Source organism: Macaca fascicularis, chromosome 5, assembly GCF_037993035.2.
Source record: "Macaca fascicularis isolate 582-1 chromosome 5, T2T-MFA8v1.1".
Lineage (NCBI taxonomy): Eukaryota > Metazoa > Chordata > Mammalia > Primates > Cercopithecidae > Macaca > Macaca fascicularis.
In genome coordinates this window covers 76769749-76796502 of record NC_088379.1, presented here as the reverse complement: position 1 = coordinate 76796502, position 26754 = coordinate 76769749, and the positions used below count along the sequence as shown (strand labels likewise).

At 42.5% G+C, this 26754-nt stretch overlaps 1 protein-coding gene and 1 non-coding gene across 2 annotated transcripts in view; both read right to left on the bottom strand.

Annotated features, from left to right (window-relative positions):
- IGFBP7 (insulin like growth factor binding protein 7) overlaps positions 1-25673 on the bottom strand; it is a 77201-nt gene extending 51528 nt beyond the window's left edge. Inside the window, exon 1 of the mRNA XM_005555209.4 lies at positions 25165-25673. Coding sequence (XP_005555266.2) covers positions 25165-25639 — 475 coding nt within the window. The 5' untranslated portion in view covers positions 25640-25673. The remainder of the gene's footprint in view (positions 1-25164) is intronic.
- LOC123573811 (small nucleolar RNA U13) lies at positions 21311-21413 on the bottom strand. The gene has a single exon (XR_006698543.1). It is a non-coding gene; the product is annotated as a small nucleolar RNA U13 (small nucleolar RNA).
- Positions 25674-26754: the final 1081 nt, after the last annotated feature.

Here is a 26754-nt window from a genome sequence, read left to right as displayed (position 1 = left end):
TTCACTGGGTTGTTCAGGCTGGGTTGCAGTTGTGTGATCACAGCTCACTGCAGCCTCAGACTCCTGGGCTCTGGTTGTCCTACCACCTCAGCCTCCCAAGTAGCTGGAACTACAGGTTCATCATGTAGTGTAACATCATGCCTGGATAATTTTTTTTTTTTTTTCAAATGGATACAGGGTCTCACTATGTTGTTCAGGCTGGTTTCAAACTCCTGGGATCAAGCGATTCACCCACCTTGGATTCCCAAAGTGCTGGGATTATAGATGTGAGCCACTGCACCTGGCCTAGATCCTTTTTTCTTTTTCTTTAAAGTGCAGTGATTTTTTCACTAGAATATCAATAGGTATTTGTCATTCTAGATCCATATTCTCAGATATGCTGTCTGGTCTTTCAAAAGGTAGTTCTACATTTTTCTTGTATTTCAGTGAAATTTTTTGGAGTTATAGTTTTTAGTGTTGGCTTGCCTTCTTGCTTTGGTTTCCTTCTTAAGTGATTCCTATTATCCATATGCTAGATCTGCTCTGCATATCTTCAGTGGTTGCTTCTTTTTATCTTTCTTCCTTTCTTTTTAATTTAATAATTTTCCTCCTTTTAACCTTCTAGTCTTTTAAGGGATTCTCTGTTGTTCTTATTTGCTATTGTGTTTGTTTTGGTTTCATTTCTGAAATAACAACTGAGGTCTTCACCACATTTTCGAGTTATTCTAATTTTGGCTTAAGTTGTTACTCTTTATTTGTATTATTTAAAAAATGTCTTTTAGCTCATGTTATTCAAATAGTCGGTTATAGTTTTCACCTGTTTGTGGACATGCTTTCACCGTAGGATGTTATTCTCTTTCTCTCTCTCACTCTTTTCTTATATAAAATTTCTTTCTAGTATGGGGTTTGACCTTAATCCTTCTCTGTGCTTTTTTAAAATGTAAAATTGGTTTTCCAAAGCCTTTCATGGAGACATTGTCCAAAATGTCTTTTTGCAACTCCTCAGAACTCCATTTTGTGTTGTTTTCATTTAGTGTTAAAAACAGTAACTTGCTTTCTGTGATTTTCTGGGTTTTCTCCTTCACTTGTATTTGGCCTTTTCTTTTCTTCATCTCTATTGTTTCTGTCCTGCTCAATTTTGATTCTATTCCTAGTAGTTTTTCTTTGGTGAAGGGCCCTGTCCTGGAAGGGAGCTGTATTAGTCCATTTTCACATGGCTATGAAGACATACCCGAGGCTGGGTAATTTATAAGGGAAAGAGGTTTAATGGACTCACAGTTCTCCATGGCTCGGGAGGCCTCACAATCATGGTGGAAGGCAAAGCAGGAGCAAAGGTACATCTTACATGGTGTCAGGCAAGAGAGCATGCACAGGGGAACTGCCCTTTGTAAAACCATCAGATCTTGGTTATTCACTTATTCACTATCATGAGAACAGCATGGGAAAAACCTGCCTCCATGATTCAATGACCTTCCACCAGGTCCCTCCCATGACACATGGTGTTTATGGAGTTAAATTCAACGTGCGATTTGGGTGGGAACACAGTCAAACCAATCAGGAGCCCTGGCTGGGGGTTCTGAGAGTTCATGGGTCCCAGGCTGCTCAAGCCCCTTCCACCCCTTGGGTCCCTTGCACTCACCCACTAATGGACTTTCCAGTGAAAACCTGCTGGCTATGTTTGGATTGACCTATTATTGGATCTGCCATCACCTCACTACTGCCCTCTGCTTCCTTCCACCTAGCTTCTGACAGCCTGCAGGCTTGGTGGCATAGGTGGTTTGTTCCAATCCACTTATATTTTGGCATTTGTAGGGATAGCTTGTGACATTTTTGTGGTAAATGTTGTCCATGGGGCTTGGGTTTTGGTATCTAGAGGATTTATGTTTTTGTTTTCTAATTTTAAAAAAATCGTGGTAAAATACACATACAAATTTTACCATCTTAGCTTTTATTTATTTTTATTTTTGAGACGGAGTTTCACTCTTGTTGCCCAGGTGGGAGTGTAGTGGCACGATCTTGGCTCACTGCAACCTCCACCTCCCAGGTTCAAGCGATTCTCCTGCCTCAGCCTTCCGAGTAGCTGGGATTACAGACATGCGTCACCATGCCTGGCTTTTGTACTTTTAGTAGAGACGGGGTTCCACCATTTTGGCCAAGCTGGTCTCGAACTCCTGACCTCAGGTGATCCACCTGACTTGGCCTCCCAAAGTGCTGGGACCACAGGCGTGAGCCACTGCTCCTGGCCTAGTGGCTCAGTTATTATGAAGGGATTGAATACAGGAGACCAACACACTGCTGCTGCCTCAGCCCCATTTAACGGTAACCCCCTGGAAACTGGAGTCTGTGTTCTGTGCCCCACAGCACCAGGATGGCACCTGACACACAGAAAACACTCACACATTTAAGTGATAAATGAGTCCTTCTTAATTCCTCTGTCTTTTGGCAGGGTAATAGGATGCTTTCTTGTACTCATTAAAGTGATTGATGAATAACATAAAAGTTGCCATCAGTACCTGGACTAATACCTTTGCAGGTAAATATGCAACATGAGCTTCTAGATGGGAGAACACTGTCAACTCTTGAGTACCCAACTAATGAAGGACAGGAGAGGAACAGACTATCTTAAAAGGATGCCGATTTTAAAATACTTTATATTTTGCTCTGTATAAATTTGTTGTAGCAGATTCCTTACTATTTGGTTCATGTTAACATTATAACACAGGAGTCCCTGGGTACTACTTGCTAATAGTGATTTGAAGGGGAGCGGTGGACCAGAGGTACATAGGTAAAAAAAGTAAATAACTGACACAGCTATACAAAAGGTTATAGCAGTTAACTGATTGGGCATATTTGAGAGTTATTGCTACAATAGTTGGTAAAGTCAGAGGGAATACAATCTTAGATTCATAAAGGCCTAACAGTTACAAAGGCTTTCAAATCTGTGACTTCATTTATTTCCATAACCCTAATCCTTTAATACAGGTCCTGCTTGCTCCATTTTACAGGTGAGAAAATAGAGGGACCAAGAGATTAAGTAATGTGTCCATGATCACAGTTAGTCAATGTATAGTCAGGATTCAGATGCTTGGCCAGGTGCAGTGGCTTATACCTCTAATCACAGCATTTTGGGAGGCTGAGGCAGGAGGATTCAGACTCTTTTCTTCTAAGTTTATACTGTGTTTTTATTTTGAGATAGGGCTTTGCTTTGTCCCCCAGGCTGGAGTGCAGTGGCGCAGTCATGGCTCACTGCAGCCTCAAATTCCTAGGTTCAAGTGATCCTCCTACCTCAGCCTCCTGAGTAGCTGGGACTACAGATATGCACTACCATGCTTGGCTAATTTTTTTATTATTATTTTTATTTTTTTTTTTTTGTGGAGACAGGGTCTCACTATGTTGCCCAGACTGGTCTTGAACTCCTAGTCTCAAGTGATCTTCCTGCCTCAGCCTCCCAAAGTGTTGGAATTAGAGGTGTGAGCCACCGTGCCCAGACAGTTCAGTGCTTTTTATAGCACTATTGTTGTATCTGAAAAGCATGGTGATGTAAATTGCCACGAATCTAATGTTAAAAGAACGTAGGCTATAAATTGTAAGTATATAAAAATATTGAGGTTCTGACCAGTCTGGGCAAGAACAGCCCTCATTCTCTCCATATAATACCATCCAATCATTCCTGCCACTTTCAGTTTCTGCCTCTACCCTTCATCCTGTCTCTAGGCATCCCTCCAGAAAAAGAGGGAAGAATGAAGGTAAAAGTACCATAGTATGACATTTGAGGGCTGTTTCTGAAGCATTTGAGGGCTGTTTCTGAAGCATTAGCCACTACTCAATCTGGCAATGGCCAGATTGAGACCCTATTGTGTGGCAAGTAGTATGCTTAGAATCTCATATGAAGTTAATACTCTCACCTACCCTTTGGGTAAGCAATATTGTCCCCAATTTAAAGATGACAAAATTGAGGTTAAGAGAAGCAACTTGCTGGCCAGGCACAGTGGCTCACGTCTGTAATCCCAGCAGTTTGGGAGGTTTAAGGCAGGTAGATCACCTGGAGGTCACGAGTTCGAGGCCAGCCTGGCCAACATGCTGAAACTCCATCTCTACCAAAAAAATACAAAAATTAGCTGGGTATGGTGGTGGGCACCTGTAATCCTAGCTACTTGGGAGGCTGAAGCAGGAGAATCGCTTGAACCCAGGAGGCAGAGGTGGCAGTGAGTGGAGATCACACCACTGCACTCCAGCCTGGGCAACAGAGTGAGACTCTGTCTCAAAAAAAAGAGAAGCAACTTGCCATTTAATAATCACACGTTTAGTAAGTGGGGGAGTAGGGATCTGAACCCCACACTCTCCAAAACATTAATCTCTGTTACATGTATGACTTAAATAAGCATAAAAACGTTACAATAATTAGAAATTCACCATACTTAGATCTGAGGAGGAATTGAAGTTTATACAATTTATAATAATGAAAGTATAAGCAGTTTTACTGTATCTATCCATATGTAATTATAATAACTTTTTCCTCCTTTTGAGCTCATTTTAAAATTAGCCCCTTCCACATATTAAACTAAATCAGGCAGGAACTCTCAATTCTGGTAGCCATTATTTCTGTGAAGGAAAGAGTGAAATGTCATCTCCTTAAAAATGGACTCTATGTGGATCTCTGACATCTTTCAGATACGACTTCTTTCCACTGAACTTTGAGAATGACATATTTGCCACAAAGCTTTCCACTTCCCGCCCCCCCCCGCAAGCTATAACCTATTTTATCATCTGTTTTCACATTTCAGTGAAGTCTGATGGGGTCTGTGGTCTCTAAAACACTAAACTTCTAGTCACCCTTTGAATTCACCTTCAGCAACTGTGTCTGAAATGAAAAGCTGAAAAGAAGAAGTACTGCCCAGCTATGGCAGACATTGTAGCTGGCTGACTCAGCCCCAGTGTCCACCACCCTCTTCTCTGTCTCTTTTGACACTAGGGCGGCCCAGTGATCATTTCTGGCCAATGAGATTAGGCAGAAACATTTATTCCTTCTAAATGTTTTTAATGATGACGATGATCCGAGGTGCAGCAGCCTTCTTGCTATTATTAAGCATGAAGACAAAAGTCAACATACAAAGGATGATAGAGCAGAAAGAATGAAAGAACCCTGGTCCTTGACAGCACTGCTGAGTGGTTAAACCCGCACCAGCAACCATCTACACCTAAACTCCCTGTTCTACAAGCAAATAAACCCCATTTTGGTCAAGCCACTAGAGCCCGGTTTTCTGTTACTTGCAGCTGAACACATTCCTTACCAATAGACCAGCTACTCTCCTTTTTGGTCATCATTCTTCTCTTCATCTTCCCCAAATCCCACCATCTCCTTATATGTTGAGGGAGCTGGTACAGACTAGGATCTTCACATCAGGTACAGACTTAGGTACCTAAAAGTATTTACGAATGAAAATGTCATAATTATACAATTGATTCAGAAAACTGCTGTGAACTGTTCCTTCACTCTTTGTTTGTGTAAGAATTTCCTGAGTTGTGCTACCATGAGAAACGTACTATTTCCTGCTTTCTTGTCAGTGTCTGAAGTTAGGCTTTCTAGTTCTTATGATATACCTTATTTTTAAGGACTTAGTGGGTCACAGTCACATTCTTATTCTGTAGTGTTGAAATACACACACACACACAACACAATAAAATCTCCCCAGAGCACTCAATTTTATTCAAATTGATTGAACATTTAATTTGTTCCCCACAAAGTTCTTAACACTCTTCAGTGATAGAGGCTTTATTTTTAGAAAACATGTGAGAAGGCTGGGCATGATGGCTTATGCTTGGAATCCTAGCACTTTGGGAGGCCGAGGCAGGCAGATCACTTGAAGTCAGGAGTTTGAGACCAGCCTGGACTATGTGGTGAAACCCCGTCTCTACTAAAAACACACACACACACACACACACACACACACACACACACACACACACACAAATACCCAGGTGTGGTGGTGCACGCCTGTAATGCTAACTACTTGGGAGGCTGAGATGGGAGGATTGCTTGAACCTGGGTGGCAGAGGTTGCAGTGAGCTGGGATTGCGCCACTGCACACTCCAGCCTGGGTGACAGAGCAAGACTCCATCTCAAAAAAAAAAAAGAGAACAAAACATGTGAAAGCAACAGTTTATTTGATTACCTTTTCTAGTTAACATTTTTCACAGAAAATGAAATGATACATTGGTTATTTAATGCAGCAGAGCTGACAGATCCAGGCAGTGTGTATTCTTTGGGAGTTGGATCACTTGTAATTAACCACGCTGATGACGGGAACCTGGGGGATAATTTTATCATGCTATGTTAGACAACTGCCACTGCCAACACCTGGAATTTAAGTTGCTTTAATTTGCCAAAACAACAGCCTTAGAGTCTCTGGATGTGTTTCTTCAAAAACACATACATGGTTTAACAAAACAAGCAAAAGCATATGTACTTCCACATACTGATAATGACGATAGTATCTGGAGATTGTGGAAATGCAGTGTAATGTAGGATATATAAGATTAGGAATGAAAGAACTATGAATGAATGAGTGAAGCATATTTATGTTTAACAGGTTCTGACACTCAATTTTAGATTTCTTTGGATTGAAATGTGGGTACGTGTGTGTGTCCGTGTACACAATTCACCTGGATCCCTTGTTCCAGCTTCATTCAATTCCCATTAACAGTGGCTCTGCTTGGGCACTCAAACACACTGAATCTTGGTTGCCTAATTTATTAATACAACGTGAGGATAATACTTTACCACACGGTTATTGTGAGGATTTAAAAGGCGATATGCATATGAACGTATGTGAAAATTCTTAGAAAATGCACTGTGCTGTTATTATTCCTATCTCCCAGTCAAATACGGGAATAATTCTGCCTGAAAATCACACGCAGCTTCTCCGTTTTGTAAATGTATTCTCAGCACTGTTTACCATATTAACAGGAATACCCACCTTACAAAGGACGATTGTTGCTTAGTGTGCTGGAGATTAAAGGGCTTCAGAAAAAGGGAAACAAGGCTTTGCCAGCCTCCTTAAGGACCCAAGGAGAGCTCCAAGGACATGTGTGGTAAAAATATTGTAAGTAAATTCTTTTCTAGTTTTAATAAGTGGAGCAGGAAACAGGCTCTCCCTAAGAGGTGGAGAATAACAGTATGTAGCAGAAACTGAGGTGAAACAAGAGCCGTCAAAGCATGCTCTCAATATTATGCAGGGAAGCTGCATTTAAAGAGATGCTGAGATTCAACTTGGAGGTATGCCACTGATTGTAGTCAAATAGAATAGTAAAGACCATTTTCTTTCCTTCTGTGAAAAAAATCTTAAAGACAAAACCTCCAAATTTCACAGTGTTTCCTGTTTACATCTCAGATGGGTGGCTGCGCTTACAACAAACATTTTCAAGCTGCTCTAGTAGGAATGTGGATACTTTTTGTGAACCTCAATTCAATTATGTACAAAGGAATATTCTTTTCTTCTCCCTGTTATTTTGAAATATTTGACTGACCAAATTGGACTTAAAAAAAGAAAACTATTATAGTACACATATCCTTTCTTTCTGTTCTTGCTGGAATAACTCTTCATGATCTGAGATAGAAACCATGATTCCTGGTAATATTAGATGCAAACTAGACAACAGGCAGGGTCCCTGGTTTTATGGCTAGTAACTGCAAATTTTATAAATAGAAACTAGGATGCAGGTACAACTCTCAATGGTCTCTATGCCATTGAAGATACGCAGTTACAATACAAACCTAATGATAATTAACAAGTAATTTCTATTGTATTATTGAAATGTTTTGCTTTTAGCCTATTGTTTTAAGGAGATAATGTGTCTGAATTGTTTAGAAGAGGCTAATTTTTAAGCTGGAATCACTAATGTCAATATATAAAAATTTATACATATATATAAATCTCCATATCATTTAATTGGTAATTCCAATTTGGGATCTATTATAAAGAAATAATGCAGAAGGAAGATCTTTATGTCTAAAGATGTGAATTAAAAGGTTATTTATGACAAAAAAACTGGAGTAAACTATGGTTCATTCAAATTACTACAAATAAATATAGATTTATAAATAAAATTTATAAAATATTTTAAATACATGGAAAATATTAGTTATAAATTTAAAATTTGCAAATATATGGACTCCATATTTGCAAATTCACCTACTTGCTAAATTAAAAACAAGACATAAATACATATGGACCATAGTATGACCAAAATAATGTCATATGAGCCTAGAAAAAAACTAGAATGGAATACAATAAAAATATTAACAATGACTGTCTTTGATTTCAATGAATTCTACAAATTTCCACTGTTAGTTTTTAATAACAAAAAAGATCTTTAGTGAAAATAAAATGAAATTAGCTTACATTCCCAGGACACACTGAAGCTGCACAGCAGCTAAAGTTTAATTAACAAGGATATGTAAGTCTAGAATTTAAAATCCAGGCTGGGCATGGTGGCTCATGCCTGTAATCCCAGCACTTTGGGATACTGAGGCAGGCGGATCACTTGAGGTCAGGAGTTTAAGATCAGCCTGGCCAACATGGTAAAACCCTGTCTCTAGTAAAAATACAAAATTAGCTTGGCATGGTGGCGGGCAACTGTAGTCCCAGCTACTCAGGAGGCTGAGGCAGGAGAATCGCTTGAACCCGGGAGGTACAGGTTGCAGTGAGTGGAGATCACACTTCTGCACTCCAGCCTGGGCAACAGAACAAGACTCTGTCTCAAAACAAACAAACAAACAAACAAAACTTAAAATCCATTGTAATTTGTCCAAAAAGTGAAACTTCTGACAATGAATTGTTGGAGACTAACTGCCAAATAGTGTTCTTATCATCTCAATAGGTCATTGCACCTTTTTTTTTTTTTTTTTTTTTTTTTTTTTAACACATTTGCCAGGGAACTAGGTAGAGTGAAGTGAATTTACTGCATATTTGTTTCCTTAGCATTTACTAAGTTATTTAAATACAATCTTTAAGATGCTTTTGGATCAATATTCTCTCCTTAGCTGAATTCTGAGCAAACATAAGATTCACTCATCTCCACTCTAGAATGTCACTTTGGGCAAAATAATAACTAATTCATTTATGTACTACTACACCTCTAGCCATAGTTACATTATGTATAAGCTCATAGAGTCTGCAGTCAAAGTATAATGTATTCACAGGCCACAGATGTAAATGTACCTTTGTTCATTTTTCCCCTTCCAGTAGAAATTGCCCAGAAAATATGCTTCCAATAATTAAAAAATGAAGGGTTGAGGGAGTGTGTGTGCATTCTTTGTTCTTGTGCATTTTTATTGGCTTGGCTTACACAGGGACTCTCTTATTTTGAGTCTAACTGCCTCTTCTCTCTTCCCATACTTTACAAACCACCAGGATGGACTGCAGGTTTCTAAGCTCCTTAGAGCAGGGGCAGTCTTTCTCATGGGGCAAATTTCCATCTGGCACCCAGCACATCATTTATAAAAAGCAGGCACTGGATGTGAGTGACAGGGAATTATTATAATTTTCCACTTCCAGTGATAGTAAGGATCCAAGTAACCTTGTGTCCTGAGCTAAAAGATGGGTGCACTCTGCAGAGCCAGGGACAGAGCCTACTTGCCAAGTGGAAACTGGGAGAGAGATGACAGGCGTGGTTGTGAGGAAAGCGTGGACGGGACGGTGCCTTTGAGGGTGGCTCCATGTGAAGTCAGGGCCACGTGGGATGCTCTGTAGCTGGTGGGAAGGCTGCGCAGAGAAATGGGAGGAGAAGCCTCCCACAAAACCTTCCTGCCACTCCTATGAAAACTTAATGAACTCTACACTTCTCACTAACATCTTGTAGGTGGGTGAAGGGCAAAAACAGGCTCATCATGGGATAGTCAAAACAAGGTTAGTTTACGCATTTGTTAAATTGCATCAAGAGTCATCCAAGAATGATTTCCTAAATACCTGCTCTGTGCCTCAAATGATATTTTATGCTTTGAGGCATATAAAGGAAGCATCACCCACACTTGGGTTCTGCCCTCAAAATCCTTGGTAGTTCTCTAATGCTTGTTGTTGAAGCCTTGACCATTTCCAAATACGGTCAATTCTCATTATTTGTGGATGCCATATTTGCAAATTCACCTACTTGCTAAAATGTAATTACCTCCCCCAAATCAAATTATTTGCAGACAGGCATAGAGCAGCAAACATTTCAGTCATTGGATGCGCAGGGTCCCCACTGAGGTGGAACAAGGCACCACTCTGGTTTCTAGTTTCAGCTGTCACACTATCAACAAGCACCCCTCTTACAGTCTGTGTAATGCCACTTCTTTTTGTATTTTTGTGCTTTCTGATGGTGACTCAGATGTCTAAAATGGCCCCAAACTTTGTGCTGAAGTGTTGTCTAGTCGTTCCTGATGGAAAATACGTGTTAGATAAGCTTCATTCTGGCATGAGCTGCAGTGCTTGCTGTTGGCCATGAGTTCAACATTAATGAATCATAATGCATATTAAGTAATGTGTCTTTAAATAGAATCACACATAAAACAAAATTATATATTGATCAGTTGATAAAAATGTTGTGATTGGAGGCTTGCAGGAACCTAACTGAATTGCTCCTAGGAGCAGTGGTTCAGTATTTACAAATTTAGCGCTTGTGGTGACTTAGTAGAACAAAACTTCAGTAAATAATGAGAATGCATTGTACTTATGCCTTCCTCTGCTACTGTTTAACTGAAGGGCAAGGTAGACTAAGATTAACCTTTATTAAAGGCCAATTGTGGGTCAAACACTGTGCTAAGCATTTAAAATACATTAAGTCATTGGTCCCTCAGCTTAGAGGAGTATCTCTTGTCACTTGACTGAGGCCTTTCCGATTGGCATCTTCTCAAATTACCCCTTATACTTACTCTCTATTGTCACAAAATCTCTGAGACTGACAGTAGTGTTCCATTCCATTTCACTTCTCCTCTGATCATTTCTAACTGCCTTGTGAGGTCGGTAGTATCTTCACTTTACAGATGAGAAAACTGATGCTCAGAGAGGTTAAATACATTTCCCAAGGCTGCACAATCCCCATACCCATTGCCTGGGAAATGATTTGAGGAGAGATAAAATGGAACGGAATACTGCTGTCAGTCTTAGAGATTTTGTGACAATAGAGAGTAAGTATAAAGGGTAATTTGAGAAGATGCCAATCGGAAAGGCCTCAGCCAAGTGACAAGAGATACTCCTCTAAGCTGAGGGACCAAGAAGCTGAGCAGAGCCGCCTCTCCCTATCAGAGACTCCAGATAGATGACAGAGGTGGGCTTCCATCAGTGTGAAGGTTCCCTTTTCCAACACAGCACATAATAAATCTACTCTTAATTATGCATTCATTTACGCAACAAGAATCTATTGATTTCTATTGCCTACCATATCCCAAGGACGGTTTAGATATTGGAGATTCAATAGTGAATAAATAGATAAAAAGCACTGGGCTCATGGAGCATATATTCTAGCGAAATAATAGAAAGATTGGATCATGTGGCTTTAGGTGAATACTTTTCTGAATGTATTGGGATACTATTTTTTAAATACCAACAATACTGACATATTTCCATTCTGTCTGATTCAAATAAGAGCTCTGAAATAGCCAAAAAGATAAGTAGCCAAATCATTTATGCTGCCTGCACTATATTGGGTGATCATGTTTTCTAGGGCTTACACTTCCTGTGGCATCCTAGATCTTCTCGAAAGTCCCCTGTTGCGAAACACTAGATGCTGGAGAAACTGAGCGAAAACTGGCCTATTATTATTATGATTATCCCAAGGGAATGAGGCATCCCAAAAAGTGACCTGAAGTCTTTTTAGAACAATAGTTCCGAACTGGGGCTGGACATTAAGTCATCTGGAAAGTTTTAAAAAGTCCTGCTGCCCAGGTCACATCCAAACCAATTAAATCAGAATCTTGGAGTGGAACTCAGGCATCAGCATTCTGTAAAGCTCCCCAGGTGATTCTGATGTACAGCCAAGCTGAAGAACCACTGCTTTAGAAGGTGATAGAGTGCACAGTACATGGAGAGTCAGTAGTCCCAATGTTCTGCCAATTTCACTCAAAATTGCTGGCGCTGGTGGATCTCAAAAGTTATCCAGTTTCTTAAACCTCTTCTCCATACCTTCATTTCTTTACTCGTCAACCCACACTGGAAGGTGGACATTATCACCTCTCAGACAGATGCAATGAACCAACCTAAGTGGGCACTTTCTGAGTCTAAATACATCTGTTTATAGTTGAATGTTTTGATTTTTAAATGGTTTCAAAAGAATGAGTTCCTGCTAAGCTGAGGCTACATGTATAAGCCAAAGAAGAGACACATGAATTGCAGCAAGAACTTTATTATTTCCACCAATAAGACTCTAAAAGCCAAAGATAATACTCAATGTGTACCTAATGGGCACTAATTGTGCTCTTTTTCTGCCAAACTCTGTGATTTTGGTTCACATTCCTCTTTGGAGCCAGTACTTCATTTTTTTCCCCCATGAACCATCCAACAAAAATTACTGAGTATTTCCTATGTATAAAATACTGGTAGAATACCCAGGGAGGAGAGAGTCCAATGATTACTAAATGTGAGTGACATCTGAATCCAAAATTATTCTATATCTAAAAGGTGTTATTAAAAATAATGGGAGTGACAATGAGCTTGAAGATGGAAATATTCTATGCTGTAAAGCAAAGCATGTCCTCTGGCTAGCATCCTGGGTGGTTCCCATTAGACTGCCTGCATTTGGACTCGGAGATCTCTCAAAAGATGGGCAGAACTCCCTGTTCTAGAATCTCTGCAGAGCAAGATAGAAGTTCCCAGGAATTTTCTTTTTAAGAACACTATCCAGTCATTTTGTTTACGCAGGTCTGAACATAGGTTTCAGATCTAACCTGGGAACACCTGAGGCAGTATTGTGTTTGGACTGGTCAAAGTAGGACATCAGCAAGCCACTAATATATTAATTCATACTCAGTTCTATAATGCTAATAACAATAAAAATGGAAATGAAACAGGTACCAATGTTTTTCATGTATTGCCTCACTTAACTTCCCCAAACTCTAAGTATAATAACATTGTTATTATACCTGTCTTGCAGGTAAAAAAAGTCATGAATGAAGGAGGTAGGGTCACACAAATAGTTAAGTGGCAGAGTGGGGATTTGACTCAGGTGGTCTGACTCCAAAGTTCATCTCCTTAACCACTCTGCTATATTTCCTTGTGTATACCAGCCAATCTTGGCTTCTGAGTGACCTGGCACAAAGAGTTGAAAGTAACTGGTAGGGACAGCCCTGGGGTGAGCATTGCAGACCTGTCAAATCCACAGTCACACCATGGGGTTACAGCTATCTCTCCTACCCCTTGGGCTTGTCCTAAAAAAGGAGATAGGTTTGGGGCTGATATATGGGGTGGATTATGATCCTAAGGCATGTGAAAAACTTCATTCCAATGGAGCATCAAGAAAAAAAGGGCTGACCATCTCTCCTGGATGACATGGACTGAGCGAGCTGCCTTTCAGAGATGGCATGCCAAGCTTTTGCTTATTTGCTCTCTCATGGGGGAATGTCAGGTGGCTCGTAAGTCTGGGGATGGAGTTAGGAGGAGTGGACTGAGCAGGACTCACCATTTATATGGTTACTGGCCAAGCTCTGTAACTGTAACTAAGAAAGGGTTGGTGGGTGGAGAAAAGAAAATCCCACTTGGTTGAGTTCAGTCAGACAAGAAAAAGGGGCAGCATGCAGTAACAGGCCAGGCCGAATGGGTGAAAAGAAAGAGGCTTCAGATGAGAGGACATGGGGAGGTGGGGAAGGGGCATGAGCTGCTCACTTTGCCACATTGCAACTGGGTCCAGAACAGGCCTGCCCTGCCCTTCCAGTTATTTTCTAGTGAACCAAAGGCCCAGCAGGGCAGAAACAGCCAAGTCAGATCAACTTTTTCGTCCTGCTGTGAGGCTCTGATCTGAGACACAACAGAGCAGAGAGGGACCTCTGGCTCCGAAGCCCTGGACTGTCGAATATCTGGCGGCATCTTGATCTCTGCCCCAGCCTGCCCTTTCCCACTGAGCTGAGCATTTCTACTAAGCAGCCACACTGCGTGGGTCTCTCATCTCCCCTCTCTCACTCAGAGAGCACTGCTACACAAGCCTTTCATTCTCCATCAAACGCTCTATGGCTTCCTGAGGGGGGTCCTTTGGAAGCCAGGGGTGCAGTGTAATTGCTGCATCTGCTATTGAAATTCACTTTTGGATTTCTATTCCCAGAGCAGAAAGTTCTGAAAGCTCCCATGGAGAAGGAGCAGGCTCTGAATCCTGCAGGCTTGGGCTACCCTAAAATATTCTTGAAGCCTCATTTCTGTGTGGTCTCTTTCAAAACCTTCTGAATGTTCCAGGAGATCCATTTCTTGATAAATTTTCTCCCTTGCTTGGGGTCAGGCCAGAAGACAGCAGAACAGATGTCAGATCTAAAGCTTTCCCAATTCAACCACTTGACCACTGGCCCACTAATCTGCGGTGATGTAAATGAAAATGCCTTTGAGCATTTCTCACTCAGAGAAAAAGACAAACCTCTGTAGAAGCTGGAGACTTCCCTTCAAGAAAAACAACATGAAAGAACAGGATGATTGGAGTCAGCTGCCTTTCTGCCTGTAAGAATATGAAAGCCTTCTTTTTTTCTTCTCCCTCAAAAAGTCTAAATGGATTATGCTTAATTGAATTCTCAAACCCCTGCATGAATTTTCCTTCTGCAAGCTGTCACCTAGCTGACAAAAATATGCTTCAATTCAAAAAAATGCAAATTCCTTAGACCACAGCTTAGATGTGGACTAAATATTATTACTCAAACTGGGAAAATTGATGGTGGGACAGTGCTGGGGTCAGAGGTCAAGGTCAACATTCAGGGTTAAACCTCAGGTGAAGGTGAATACTTGAGCATGTTGACAGTTACCTTAGTGATTATTTTCCTCTACCCTACTCAGAGTTACTAGAAAGGCCTGGAAAATGATCAAACAGCACATGCAAACATTATGCTCCCAGAGGTCTTTCTTGGACTAATATTCGTGCCAGCAGCCCTAGCACACTCGCTGATCCTTCAAGAGCCTCTGGATTGCAACTGAAGGGTTGGGCTCCAAGGTTTTTCTATTTTATGAGACAGGGTCTCCTTCTGTCATCCAGGCTGCAGTGCAGTGGCACAATCATAGCTGACTGCAGCCTTGACCTCCTGGGGTGAAAGTGATCCTCACACCTCAGCCTCCCAGGTAGCTAGGACTACAGGCACACCACCAAGCCCAGCTAATATTTTAATTCTTTTTTTGGTAGAGACAGGGTCTCATGCTATGCTGCCAGGGTTGGTCTTGAACTCCTGGTCTCAAAGGATCCTCTGCATCAGCCTCCCAAAGCAATGGGATTACAGGCATGAGCCACGGTGCCCTGCCAGGCTCTAAGATTTCTTATTTCTTTTTTGTTTTTTTTTGAGACAGTGTCTCACCGTGTCATCTAGGCTGGAGTGCAGTGGCACCATCATAGCTTCCTGCAGCTTTGATGTCTGCGCTAGAGCGACTCTCTCACTTTAACCTCCTGAGTAGCTGTGACTACAGGTGCTTCCCACCATACCTGGCTAATTAACAATTTATTTTTATTTTTAGTAGAGATGAGATCTCACTATGTTGCCCAGGCTGGTCTTGAACTCCTGAGCTCAAGAGATCCTCCCACCTTGGCCTCCCAACGTACTGGGATTACAAACAAGAGCCACTGTGCCACTCTAAGACTTTTAATCTGGCCATAGAAGGACTAATGTTAGCTACCTCAGAGACATTCATTCATTTTAAGAAATACTGTCTTTCACTGAATATGACATTTTTTAGAAGGCACACCATATGTACCATAAAAAGCCATCTCAACTCTGACATAAACTTTGTTATCATACAGAATGTTTATTTTATGCTAATGAAAGAGCTCTTTTAGATCTATTTAGACACAAATATATCATATATCCCCCTTGCTCATTCATCAAAAACAAAATACAGGCAAAATAAATTCAGAAAGTCTTCCTAAAACTTTTTCACACCCAAGGGTTTGACTCTTCTGAATCTCTTTTGTTAGAAACCTATTTTTAAATAATTCTGAGTTTATAAAAAAGAAAGATAGCACAGAGAGTCGATGCTGCTTGTCTACGTACCACACTTTGGATTGCAAGGCTATAGTAGAATACCTAAAGTAAGTACCAGAATTGCTATTTACCACCTGTGTGATGTCTGACCTGTAGTGTCCCCTTACCTTCCAGGATTGTTATGAGTAGCAAATGAGGAAAATCCACAGAAGCCCTTAGCAAACTGTCAAGTACTTCACAAATACCTGTTGTCATTATCACTCACTAGGAGGCATGATGCAGATGTATTCCTTGCCCCTAAGGCATTTACAGTCTAGTTAATAATTCTTTACAGTTATTTGGTGCCACACAGTCCACATAGTTTACACAGTGCTTTCATATCTGTTATGTAATTTGACCTTCTCAATAATCCTGTGAAGGTATGAAATTGTACCTCCATTTATTATATACATTCTCCTGAAGTTCTGAGGGGGTTGTTTTTTCACAGTGGCCAAGCCTACTTTGAACCTGTTGGGTTGGCCTTGGCCTAGTCAGTGCTCTTTACTGTGGGAACTTCATACCATATGAATGGGGCTTTGTCAACACAGGGGTCCTAGGTCTGTTTCACCTGAAATGAACCTTTCTTATTTTTCAGACACAAAACTTCTCTGCAACTCTGGCCTGCTTTTGGAACCAGCAGCTCCTCCCTGGATACCCTGGACTGCTCCTCTCCCTGGTAACCCTCTCCTGGTAGGGACACTGATGGGGGTGAGGCTTATTGTTAGCTCCAGCTGTTTCTAATTAACCTTGACCCGCTCTCCTTTGTAAAACAGTAAAGGCAATTCAACACATTAGCTTTTTCAAAAAGGCCAAATCATTTTGCCATTAATCCAACTTGGGATAAAACAGAGATCAACTATTTAACACAATCAATTTTAAGTTAAAAAAAATAAACAAATAAACTTTTTTTTCCCCCTCATTATCATCCTGGCTTTTTTCTTCTGATCTCATTTTCTCTCAGAGGGCCCGGTGGAGGAGACGGTCTTGATTGACCTGGAAAAGTGATATATGACAAGCTGGGGGAAGCTTCCCTTGGACGTTTCTAGTCCTCCACCGCTACCCCCACGTAAGAGTAAAAGACTCACTGGGAAATCTTTGAAATTGCTTTAAATAAGTGGGCTTATTAATTCATATATACCTAAGTCTCCTTCCATTTCAAAGCTTTCTAATTGTGCCACTCTTACATTTCAAAAAAAGGTTATACTTATATTCCCTGGCTTAAAAATTCTTTTGATGATAATTCAGGGTTCCCCAGCTGCTAAAAACAAGATGTTATTTGCCTAACAATGAAAAACACAGATGAGGTCAGATTGTTTGTGGGGCATGGGTGGCTTGAGGTAAAGGAAGCATCATAATCTCATCCACTGTGGGGAGGAATTTTGAATCAGTGAAGGCTAGCTGGCCTTGGACTCCATCCAAGGGTGTTCTGTCACTGAACTATCCAAGAGAGCCTTATAAGGCAGTTTCTTCTAGAAGTCCAGTGTACAGTGGACCCCGAGGACAGGCTCTAGGGACAGGATGGAAATCATATTTCAGGATGTTAACAAATGCCTGCTCAGCTTAATCATTTTAATCATTCCATATTAAAGCTGTATAGTTTAAGAGATTTAAAAATTATAAAATCCTCCCCCAGATGTGGCCCCCTCCCCCTCAAGTTATTTCTCAGCTCTCCTAAAGAGAGTCTCCTGACTTCTGCCTGAACACAGTATCCTATTCAACAGTTTTTACTGGAAAGTTCTTCCATTGTGTCATCTAAACGTGCCTTGTGGCTATTTAATTCCAGGCCTTTTAGTGCCGTCCTCCTGAAGAACTGATTTAAGAGAGTAATTTGTCAGGCACCTTCGATTTAATAACTAATTCCCAAACGATGAAGACACATTAACTTGTTCTTTACTTTCCTCTGAAAGAATCCTAAGTCCTCTAAGACCCCACTTTCTGTCCTTCAGTTTTTCAAATCTTTCCTAAAATGCAGAGATTGAAACTGGACAAAGTGATAATGAAGAACCAGTGATTCATTCAATATTCTAGAAATTTCTGTGCTCAAGAAGGGCAGCTGAGGTCAGAAAAAAATTTAAAGCATTTCTATTGGACTGGGGCAGGCTCTTAGGGAATGTGACTTTTTCTGTTTCTGATCTGAAAGCGGAGAGAAAGAGTAATAGGGACTTTAGGGGGAAGAGACTCCTGAAAGGAGCAAGTGGTGGTAATTTGGAGGCAGGACTGGCTAATAAGGCAAGTGAGGTGAGGGAAGTTAATGAGCAGTCACTGAATAATGAAAAGCTCCTCAAGGGCTTTTCACTCCCAAGTAGCAAGCAGCTTGCCATGGCAGGCTGGGAACGTGGATTTGACAGCGCTTCTAAGATCTAAGAGGGAAACAGGTCTTGGGAAGGAGTGCAGGCATCTGTTGTTGTGATTACAGAAACAGCTTCCTTATGGGCGTCTCTGACTGTAGTCTCGTCCCCTTCCAATCCACACTCCCAACAGTAGCCAACAAAGCTTTTCTAAAAGCACAAATCCAGCTCCATCACTCAGCGGCTCCCACTGCTCTGTGACGGCGTCTCAGCTCCTTAAGGGGTCACAGGCCCTCCCCTATCACTGGGCTCTTTCATGTGGCCAGCTGCCTCTTTCTCCGCAGGCAATCCCACCAAACCACATGTGAGTCCTTCTGCTGGCTATGCTCTGGTTATCTCCTTTCTCTTAAAAAATTGTTTTAACTGATAACTGAAAATTGTATATATATGGTATACAACACGATGTTCTGATATATGTAGACATTTTGGAATGGCTAAATCAGGCTATTTAACATATGCATTACCTCACATACTTTTTTTGTGTATGTGGTAACAACATTTAAAGTCTACTATCTTAGAAATTCTTTTTTTTTTTGGCTGGGTCTTGCTCTGTTACCCAGGCTGGAGTGCGGTGGTATGATCATGGCCCACTGCAGATTTGACCTCCTGGGCTCAAGTAATCCTCCCGCCTCAGCCTCCCAAGTATTTGGGACTACAGGTGTGCACCACCACGAACAGCTAATTTTTCGTTTTTTTTATGGAGACGAGGTCTCACTATATTGCCCAGGCTGGCAATTTTCAGGTATATAACATATTGTTATTCATTATAATCACCATGAGGGACAATAGGTCTCTTGAGCTTATGTCTCCTCTCTAACCAAAATTGTGTGTCCTTTGACCAACATCTTGCCAATGCTGTCCCCTCCTCCCAACCCCATGACGGGTAACTGCTGTTCTATTTTCTGCTTCTATGGGTTTGACTTTTTTTAGATTCCACATATAAGTGAGATCACATAGCATTTATCTTTCTGTGCCTGACTTTTTTCACTTAATATAATGTCTTCCAGGTCCCCTCATGTTGTGGCAAATGACAAAATTTCCTTCTTTTTAAAGGCTGAATTAGTATTCTATTGTGTGTGTGTGTGTGTGTGTGTGTGTGTGTGTGTGTGTATATATATATAGTGTTTTCTTTTCATCTCCCTTCTAACTCTACCACAACCTCTATACTAGCTCTTCTCCAGCCAGTTCCTTCTTATCCCTGTCTCAGTCAGGACATCATTCTTCCACTAAGTGATTCCTGGCTTTTCCTCCACGAACCTGGGTCCCCTCCTCTGGCTGACAGTCCTCATGGTACTACTGTGTTAGTTTAATGATATTACACTGACTTGTACTCCCCCAAGATAAACCAGACAATTAATGACTCCATTTAATTTGAAACCCCTTTGTTTCAACTTTCAATGAAGTTCATAAATTTACTGAAGGATAGTAGTAGAACGTGGGCATTTAAATGATATATTATCAACATAAAAAATGAGTCTAATGAATCTAAAATGAGCATCTCAAAGAATGGAGGTTTAAAACTCATCAAATAAAATGAGTTCCTGAAAAATCCAAATCTATACTGAAGTGTTTTCCATTTACAGAACAGTTTCTATAGCTCTGGACCTAATTCTACTCAGCAAGGGGACGTGGAAGTGTTGGGATTTGGGGGGAAAAGTTACCGTCCAATGTTAGGGTTCAGGATTGTTGATGACAGAAGGGAAGGCAAGGCAATGTCAGATGAATTTCCTGGCCTAGACTTGAGGAAGGCAGAAGATGCCAGGAGGAAAGAGAGCAGACAGGCGGGAGAGGGGCTTTCCTGCATTTCCAAACAGGAAGGTGCTTTCTTAAGAGAATTCCTTTGTTAATCAACAAATATTTATGATATGCCCAACTATTAGCCAGACACTGTGTTTATAAGGAGTTATAAGATGAAATCCCTCTCTTACAATGCTTACAGTCTAGTGGGGAAGACAGACATTCAAAGAGTCCTTCTGTGGCAGTTGGCGAAGGTCTATACTAGCTAACTTGTTCTCCACTCGGGGCCCGAGGCCCTGCTGTTCCCTTTGCTGAAATCCTCCCAAGTGTTCTTAGCATGGCTCTACTCATCTCACTTAATACTGCTCATTCATCTGGAGTCTCTATCCTATTTCTCTGATGTACACCCTTCACAGCATATACACATTGTGTGAAAATATATTTTTGTTTCTGTGTATCTTCTTCAAGGTTACTTACCCTGAGATTAGGAGAGTGCCTAGCCAATTCACATGTTGATTCATTCATTGATTCATGCATTAGACATGTGTTTAGAGCACATGCTACATACCATGCACTTATCTAGGTCCTTGGGTCTGTCTATATGAGGGAGCAAAATCTCCCTTCCCACCCGGAGCTTAATTTCATGTTGAATAATGACAACAATTAACGTTCATCGAATGCTTTCTATGGATAATATTCATGACATTTAATCTTCATGACAACCCTATGAGACAGATAATGCTTATAATCCCTGTCTTACAAGAGAGCAAGACCTTGGGCAGACAGGTCAAATAACTTACTCAAGGCTATAGTTAGTAAGTGGTCAAGATTCACACCAAGGGAGTCTGGCTTGAGAGCTCCTCATCTTAACTTCTCTGCTATACTGCCTCTTATATATGACACACAGTACACGTGGAATAAATATTAGTTGAAACCATGGCTGGATGCATAGTCCTAGAAGAACAGATACATCATTTTGGGGTGGGGGAAAGTCAGAATACTTCACAGAGAAAGTGACAGAGCTGATCCTTGAAGGCTAGGTAAGAGCTCATTTTGCAAAATTTTTTTTCTTTCGTGTCAGACAGGTAATGTGCCAATGTCATAAAAGGTTTGGGGGTGACATACCTCACACATGTGTATGAACGCTCAATCATCATGCTTATGAACTACAAAAGGATCATAGGTAAGAGTTCAAAGGATGGAAAGGAAGTGAAGGAGGGTGCGATTGTGGTCTGTGTGGAGGTGGGAGGTGTTGCAGGCAGAAGGCACAGCATCTACAGAGACATGCAAGCATAGAGACATATGTGCTGAAGTGTGAATAGCAGATATTTACTGTGGCTAGTGCATAAAAGAGGTTAGAGAGAAGAGGTCAAAATAATAGAATGGAGTTATATCATGAAGGGCCTCTTATATCCTGCTAGGTAGTTTGAACTTGGTCCTAAAGGTACTAAGAATGGAGACCCTTAAGAGTAACATTCTGATTACAGGAGTGAAAATTAATTCTGAGGGAGAAAGGATGGTACCTAACGAGACCAAAGCGGCTGAAATGGGATTGCCAAAGAGCTCAGATTTAAAAGACTGTGAACAACAGGTATAACCAGTAATTGGAATAGAGAAGCATCATGTTCTCTTCCAACTATGAAATTTTATTATATACTTAGTTTCTTTGTATCAACTTCTTTTAATTAAATGGAATCTTCAAATTCCCCCATCTGGTTACCTATGACTTCAGGGACCTCAATACAATCTAATGGCAGTAAATTCATAATGACAGTTCCAAGATTCGAAATTATTTGGTGATTATCTTTCAGACATATTTTCAAGCAGATCGCTTTGCCTTCTACCAGAGAGGTATGGAAAACAAGCAGATCAAGATCTCTTCCCAGGTGGGTAAGTGGTGATCTTACAAAAGGAGGAAGACTGGGGCAAGCTCCAGGGCTCCAGGGCAAGTGCTCTGGGAGGTGAGTTTGTAACTTGTACAGATACTTTCTTAATCAGCAACATCAAATCTGTTTTCTACATCCCTGGTATATAGCACCTAGTACAGTGCTGACTCAAGTTAGCTGCTCAGTAAATGCATGTTAAATGGAACCAAAAGACCAGAAGGCAGATTGAATCACACCATTGTGGCTGAATCCCACAATGCTGCCCCTACCTGGCCCCCACTCAAGTTATACTCAAGCATAACTCAAGTTTCCTCTGAGAATAGAAAGGAACCTAGAGGTCTAGAGGAACCTAGACAACGCATTTCCTATTCTGTGCAAAGCCCCAGTATGAAATGGCACAGAAGTAAATGGCACTCTGTCCAGTTTGCTTCTGTGATTGTCAAAACCCATTCAGGTGTCAGAAGAAATATTTAGGGGACGTGATAGGGATCCCTCTATTGTCTCTGCAGTGGAAAGGTTCTGCTCTGGGAAAGGCTTCCCATTCTCTTCTGCTGTCTTTGGCATTCTCCTACAAATTGTCTCTGCCATTTAGACCTCATCTCTCCCAATTTAGGATGAGAAGAAATGGCTAATTTAAGTCAAGGTTTCCAGTTTTAGATGCTGTTTTCTCGAACATTTCCCCAAATATAAAGAAAAGCCACGCTGGAACCCTCAAAGGGTTTGCAGTCTGGAGACGCACTGAGCTGGGTGGACGTGGTAATGAGGTTATGAAACTGGTTCTATATGACGGTCTCAATATTTTATAATCAGACTGTGTGAGTGTTTGGAGATGTAAGTAGCAGATGAGAAAGAGGAATATTAAGTATAAACTAGAAATTGACAACACTTGAACAATCACCAAGCTAACCTTCTGCTCGGATAAAGCAAGTATCTGTCATTTTGAAAAACCTATAGAGAAAGTTCCCCACTGTAATGTTTATAGGAAAATCTCAATATTTGGAATAAATTCTTAAATAATGCACATTTTTCATTACGTGACTGACAAGTGAGATCCAAAGTAACACATAACTGTTTCTATTGGAAACATATGCAGATTATTTTGGATTGCAATTTTCTAAGTTTAAGGTGATGATACTATAAATATTTAATAGTGAGATACACAATTTAAGGTTTTCAGTAATGAACTCGGAAATTGATGACATACAATCTATTAGTTTGTGGACTTCGGGGAAAAGCTCTAAAGAAAGAATTTGGAAATTCTGGAGAAAGTCTGAACTGTGTTAAAGAAGCAATAGCTTCTGTAATCTCAGAACTGCCTCCTCTCCCTTTTCTACCTTAGCTAAGATTAGGAGCTGCCAACATTGAATGTCTGACTTTCCCTTGAAAATATTGCCAATGGAAAATGTTATTTCAGGCATTAGAGTTAAAATTTCTGTGTGTGTGTGTGTGTGTGTGTGTGTGTTTACAAGTCCAGACTTTATTTTCTTCTTTCTTTATTTTTGAGATGGAGTCTCTCTCTGTTGCCCAGGCTGGAGTACTGTGGTATGATCTCGGCTCACTGCAACCTCCGCCTCCCAGATTCAAGCATTCTCCTGCCTCAGCCTCCTGAGTAGCTGGGATTACAGGTGTGCACCACCACACCTGGCTAATTTTTTTTTTTTTTTTGAGACAGAGTCTGGCTCTGTGCCCAGGCTGGAGTGTAGTGGCCGGATCTCAGCTCACTGCAAGCTCCGCCTCCCGGGTTTATGCCATTCTCCTGCCTCAGCCTCCCGAGCAGCTGGGACTACAGGTGCCTGCCACCTTGCCCAGCGAGTTTTTTTTTTTTTTTTTTTTAGTGGGGAGACGGGGTTTCACCGTATTAGCCAGGACTGGCTAATTTTTATATGTTTGTTTTTTAGTAGAGATGGGGTTTCGCCATGTTGGTCAGGCTGGTCTCGAACTCCTGACCTCGTGATCTGCCCACCTTGGCCTCCCAAAGTGCTGGGATTACAGGCATCAGTCACCACACCCGGCCTATTTTCTTATTTCATTTACAGCAAGCTTGGACTTGCTTGGAATAAAATAAACAATCAAACAATCTCAAAGACATTTCTGAACAGTGCATCCTGGGGACAAATTATGCAAAACAATACAAATCAAAGAAACAGGAAGGGAAAACAAAATGATCAGAAGGTTGACAACAAAGTGCATCACAAAAACATTCTTCAAAGAGTTTGTATTTTATTTTTGCCCACAAATAATTAGCTAGATTACTGTCTGAGAACCTTTAATTTTTAGAAAGTGGACTATTTTCTTCAATACTAAGAAATCAGGGCTGAGCATGGTGGTTTATGCCTGTAATCCCAGCAGGCCAGGATTACTTGAGCTCAGGAGTTCGAGACCAGCCTTGGCAACATAGTGAAACTCTGTCTCTACAAAAAAATACAAAAATTAACCAGGCGTGGTGGCACAGGCTTGTAGTCCCAGCTACTTGGGAGGCTGAGGCAGGAGGATCGCTTGAGTCCAGGAGGTGGAAGTTGCAGTGGGCCGAGATCATGCCACTGCACTCTACCCTGGGCGACAGAGCAAGATCCTGTCTTAAAAAAAAAAAAAAAAAAAAATCTGTCTGGAAGTCCTTACTTTATATTTCATTGTCAAACTGCTTTCCCCCATCTCATGACTTCACCTCTCTCTACATCCCCAAGCCAAGAAAGAAAATGACAAGAAATGGACAGATGTTAGCACGAGTTGGGTGCGCTTTGAGGATGGGGAAGTCTGAGGTCTCGGAAAATCTTTTCTACATATACACCCAGCCTTGTGAGTTCTCACTTTCTTGACGCACGCACGAAACTCTCAAAACCACCAAAAAGGAGAAGGGGGGGCGTCGCCCACCCCTCCTGGCATTCCGCGGCTGCCAACTCTTTCCCTCCCATCTGGCTCCTCGGATGCCCGCGGGGGAATCGAGGTGAATAGCGCCGGGCGAGGCCGCCGCGGACGCCCCGTCGGATGTGCCCTTCGCTAGGCCGAGAGGGTCAGGGTTGGAGAGGGAAGCGCTCGTGCCCACCTTGCTCGCAGGTGCCCTTGCTGACCTGGGTGATGGCCTTCTCCCCGCGGCTCTCGGCCCTCTGGCTGGCGGCGCGCAGCTGGCAGCCGCTTGGGTAGGTGGTGCCATCGCTGCCACACACCGGGTAGCGGCTCTTGCACACGCACACGCCGCTTACCCCCGGGCCGCCGGCTGCTGCCCCGGCTTTACCCTTCCGCCTCTTGCGGCTCTTCACGCACTCCATGCCCGGCGCGCAGTACCCCCTGCCGGCGCCGCCGCCCCCGCACGGCTCGCCCTCGCCGCGTGCGCACATCGGGCAGCAGCCGCACGCGTCGCGGGTCTCGCCCAGCAGGCAGCCCAGCGGGGGCAGGGGCGGGCAGGCGGCCGGCTCGCAGGGGCCGCAGGTGTCCGAAGAGGAGGAAGAGGAGAGGGGCAGGAGCAGGAGCAGCAGCCCGGCGGCGCCGAGGAGCAGGGCATGTAGCGACGGCCGCTCCATGGCGTGGTGCGGTGGCAGCTGCAAAGGCGCAAGTGAGCCGGGTCGGGCCGGCCCGCGCCTTAAACCCGCCGCCCCGCCCGGCCCAGCAGCGGGAACCACACCCCCGGGCGGTGAGAGCGCTGGGGCCCCGCCCGTGCCGCCCTCCTGGGCCCGCGGGGCCTGCGCGCGCGCTCCTGCTGGAGTTGGGGGGTGAGCGGTCACCCGGCGTGACCGGCCCATGGGCGCTCGGTCTCACGGCCGCTTCGCAGAGCTCACCCCGCCAGCTCCTGCTTGGTCCCCAGTCCTCTGCCCCGAGCCCTCAGGGATTGCCCCGCAGTGCGAGCGGCTCCTCCACTCTCTGATTTTTCCCCGTTTCCGGTCAATATATTTAAACTTCTTAACAACCACCGCTTCGAGACGATCCAGGGTTTCATCTATTAAACTCTCCGTGGGCCTGAGACACCTGAGTGCTCATTACGCTGTGGTTTGGGAAGCTCTCTTAAGAACAAGCTGTTAAAAAACCCCACCTGTGGATTTTTTGTCCCCGTTGGCCACAGGCCCGCTGTGGTCTTGGGTGTCAGGCACTAAAAGGACAAATCGTTGCCAACCACTTCCCTTTCTGGAACCTCCTAACTGCCTGCACCTCCCTCCCCGCTTCGCCTCCCAGTGGCATTCAACAAAACTGTGCTTTTTTTGTGCTGAGCCGTTTTCAGTGAGTACTGGAATCCGTGAGAGCTGTGCCCTTGTTTTGAGTTCTTGCTGAACTGCTCGCCCTCCAGCAAGCCTCTGGGGAGAACAGAGCGCAGCTGAGAGGAGCAGGGGTCCCCAGCTCCTTCCTCGTTGGGGCTGCCAAGGAGGTACCTAAAGCGCCCCCAGTCTTCACCAGCATTCCCGGAGGTTTTTGATATAAACGATGGACACTCAGTCTTTCTGCGAAGTGCTCTGCAAACTCAACTTGAAAGCCTCTCTTCCCAGGAACATTGGCCTCTCCAATGCAGACATGGAAGTTGCTTTCACTTTTTAACTGAATGTGTAACACTACAGCGTGCAATATTCTGCATGTCACATTGTGGTTCTTTTGTGTTCTTTTTTCTTAGCATAAATCCAGGGATTTACAGGGTTGCTGACAGAAAGCC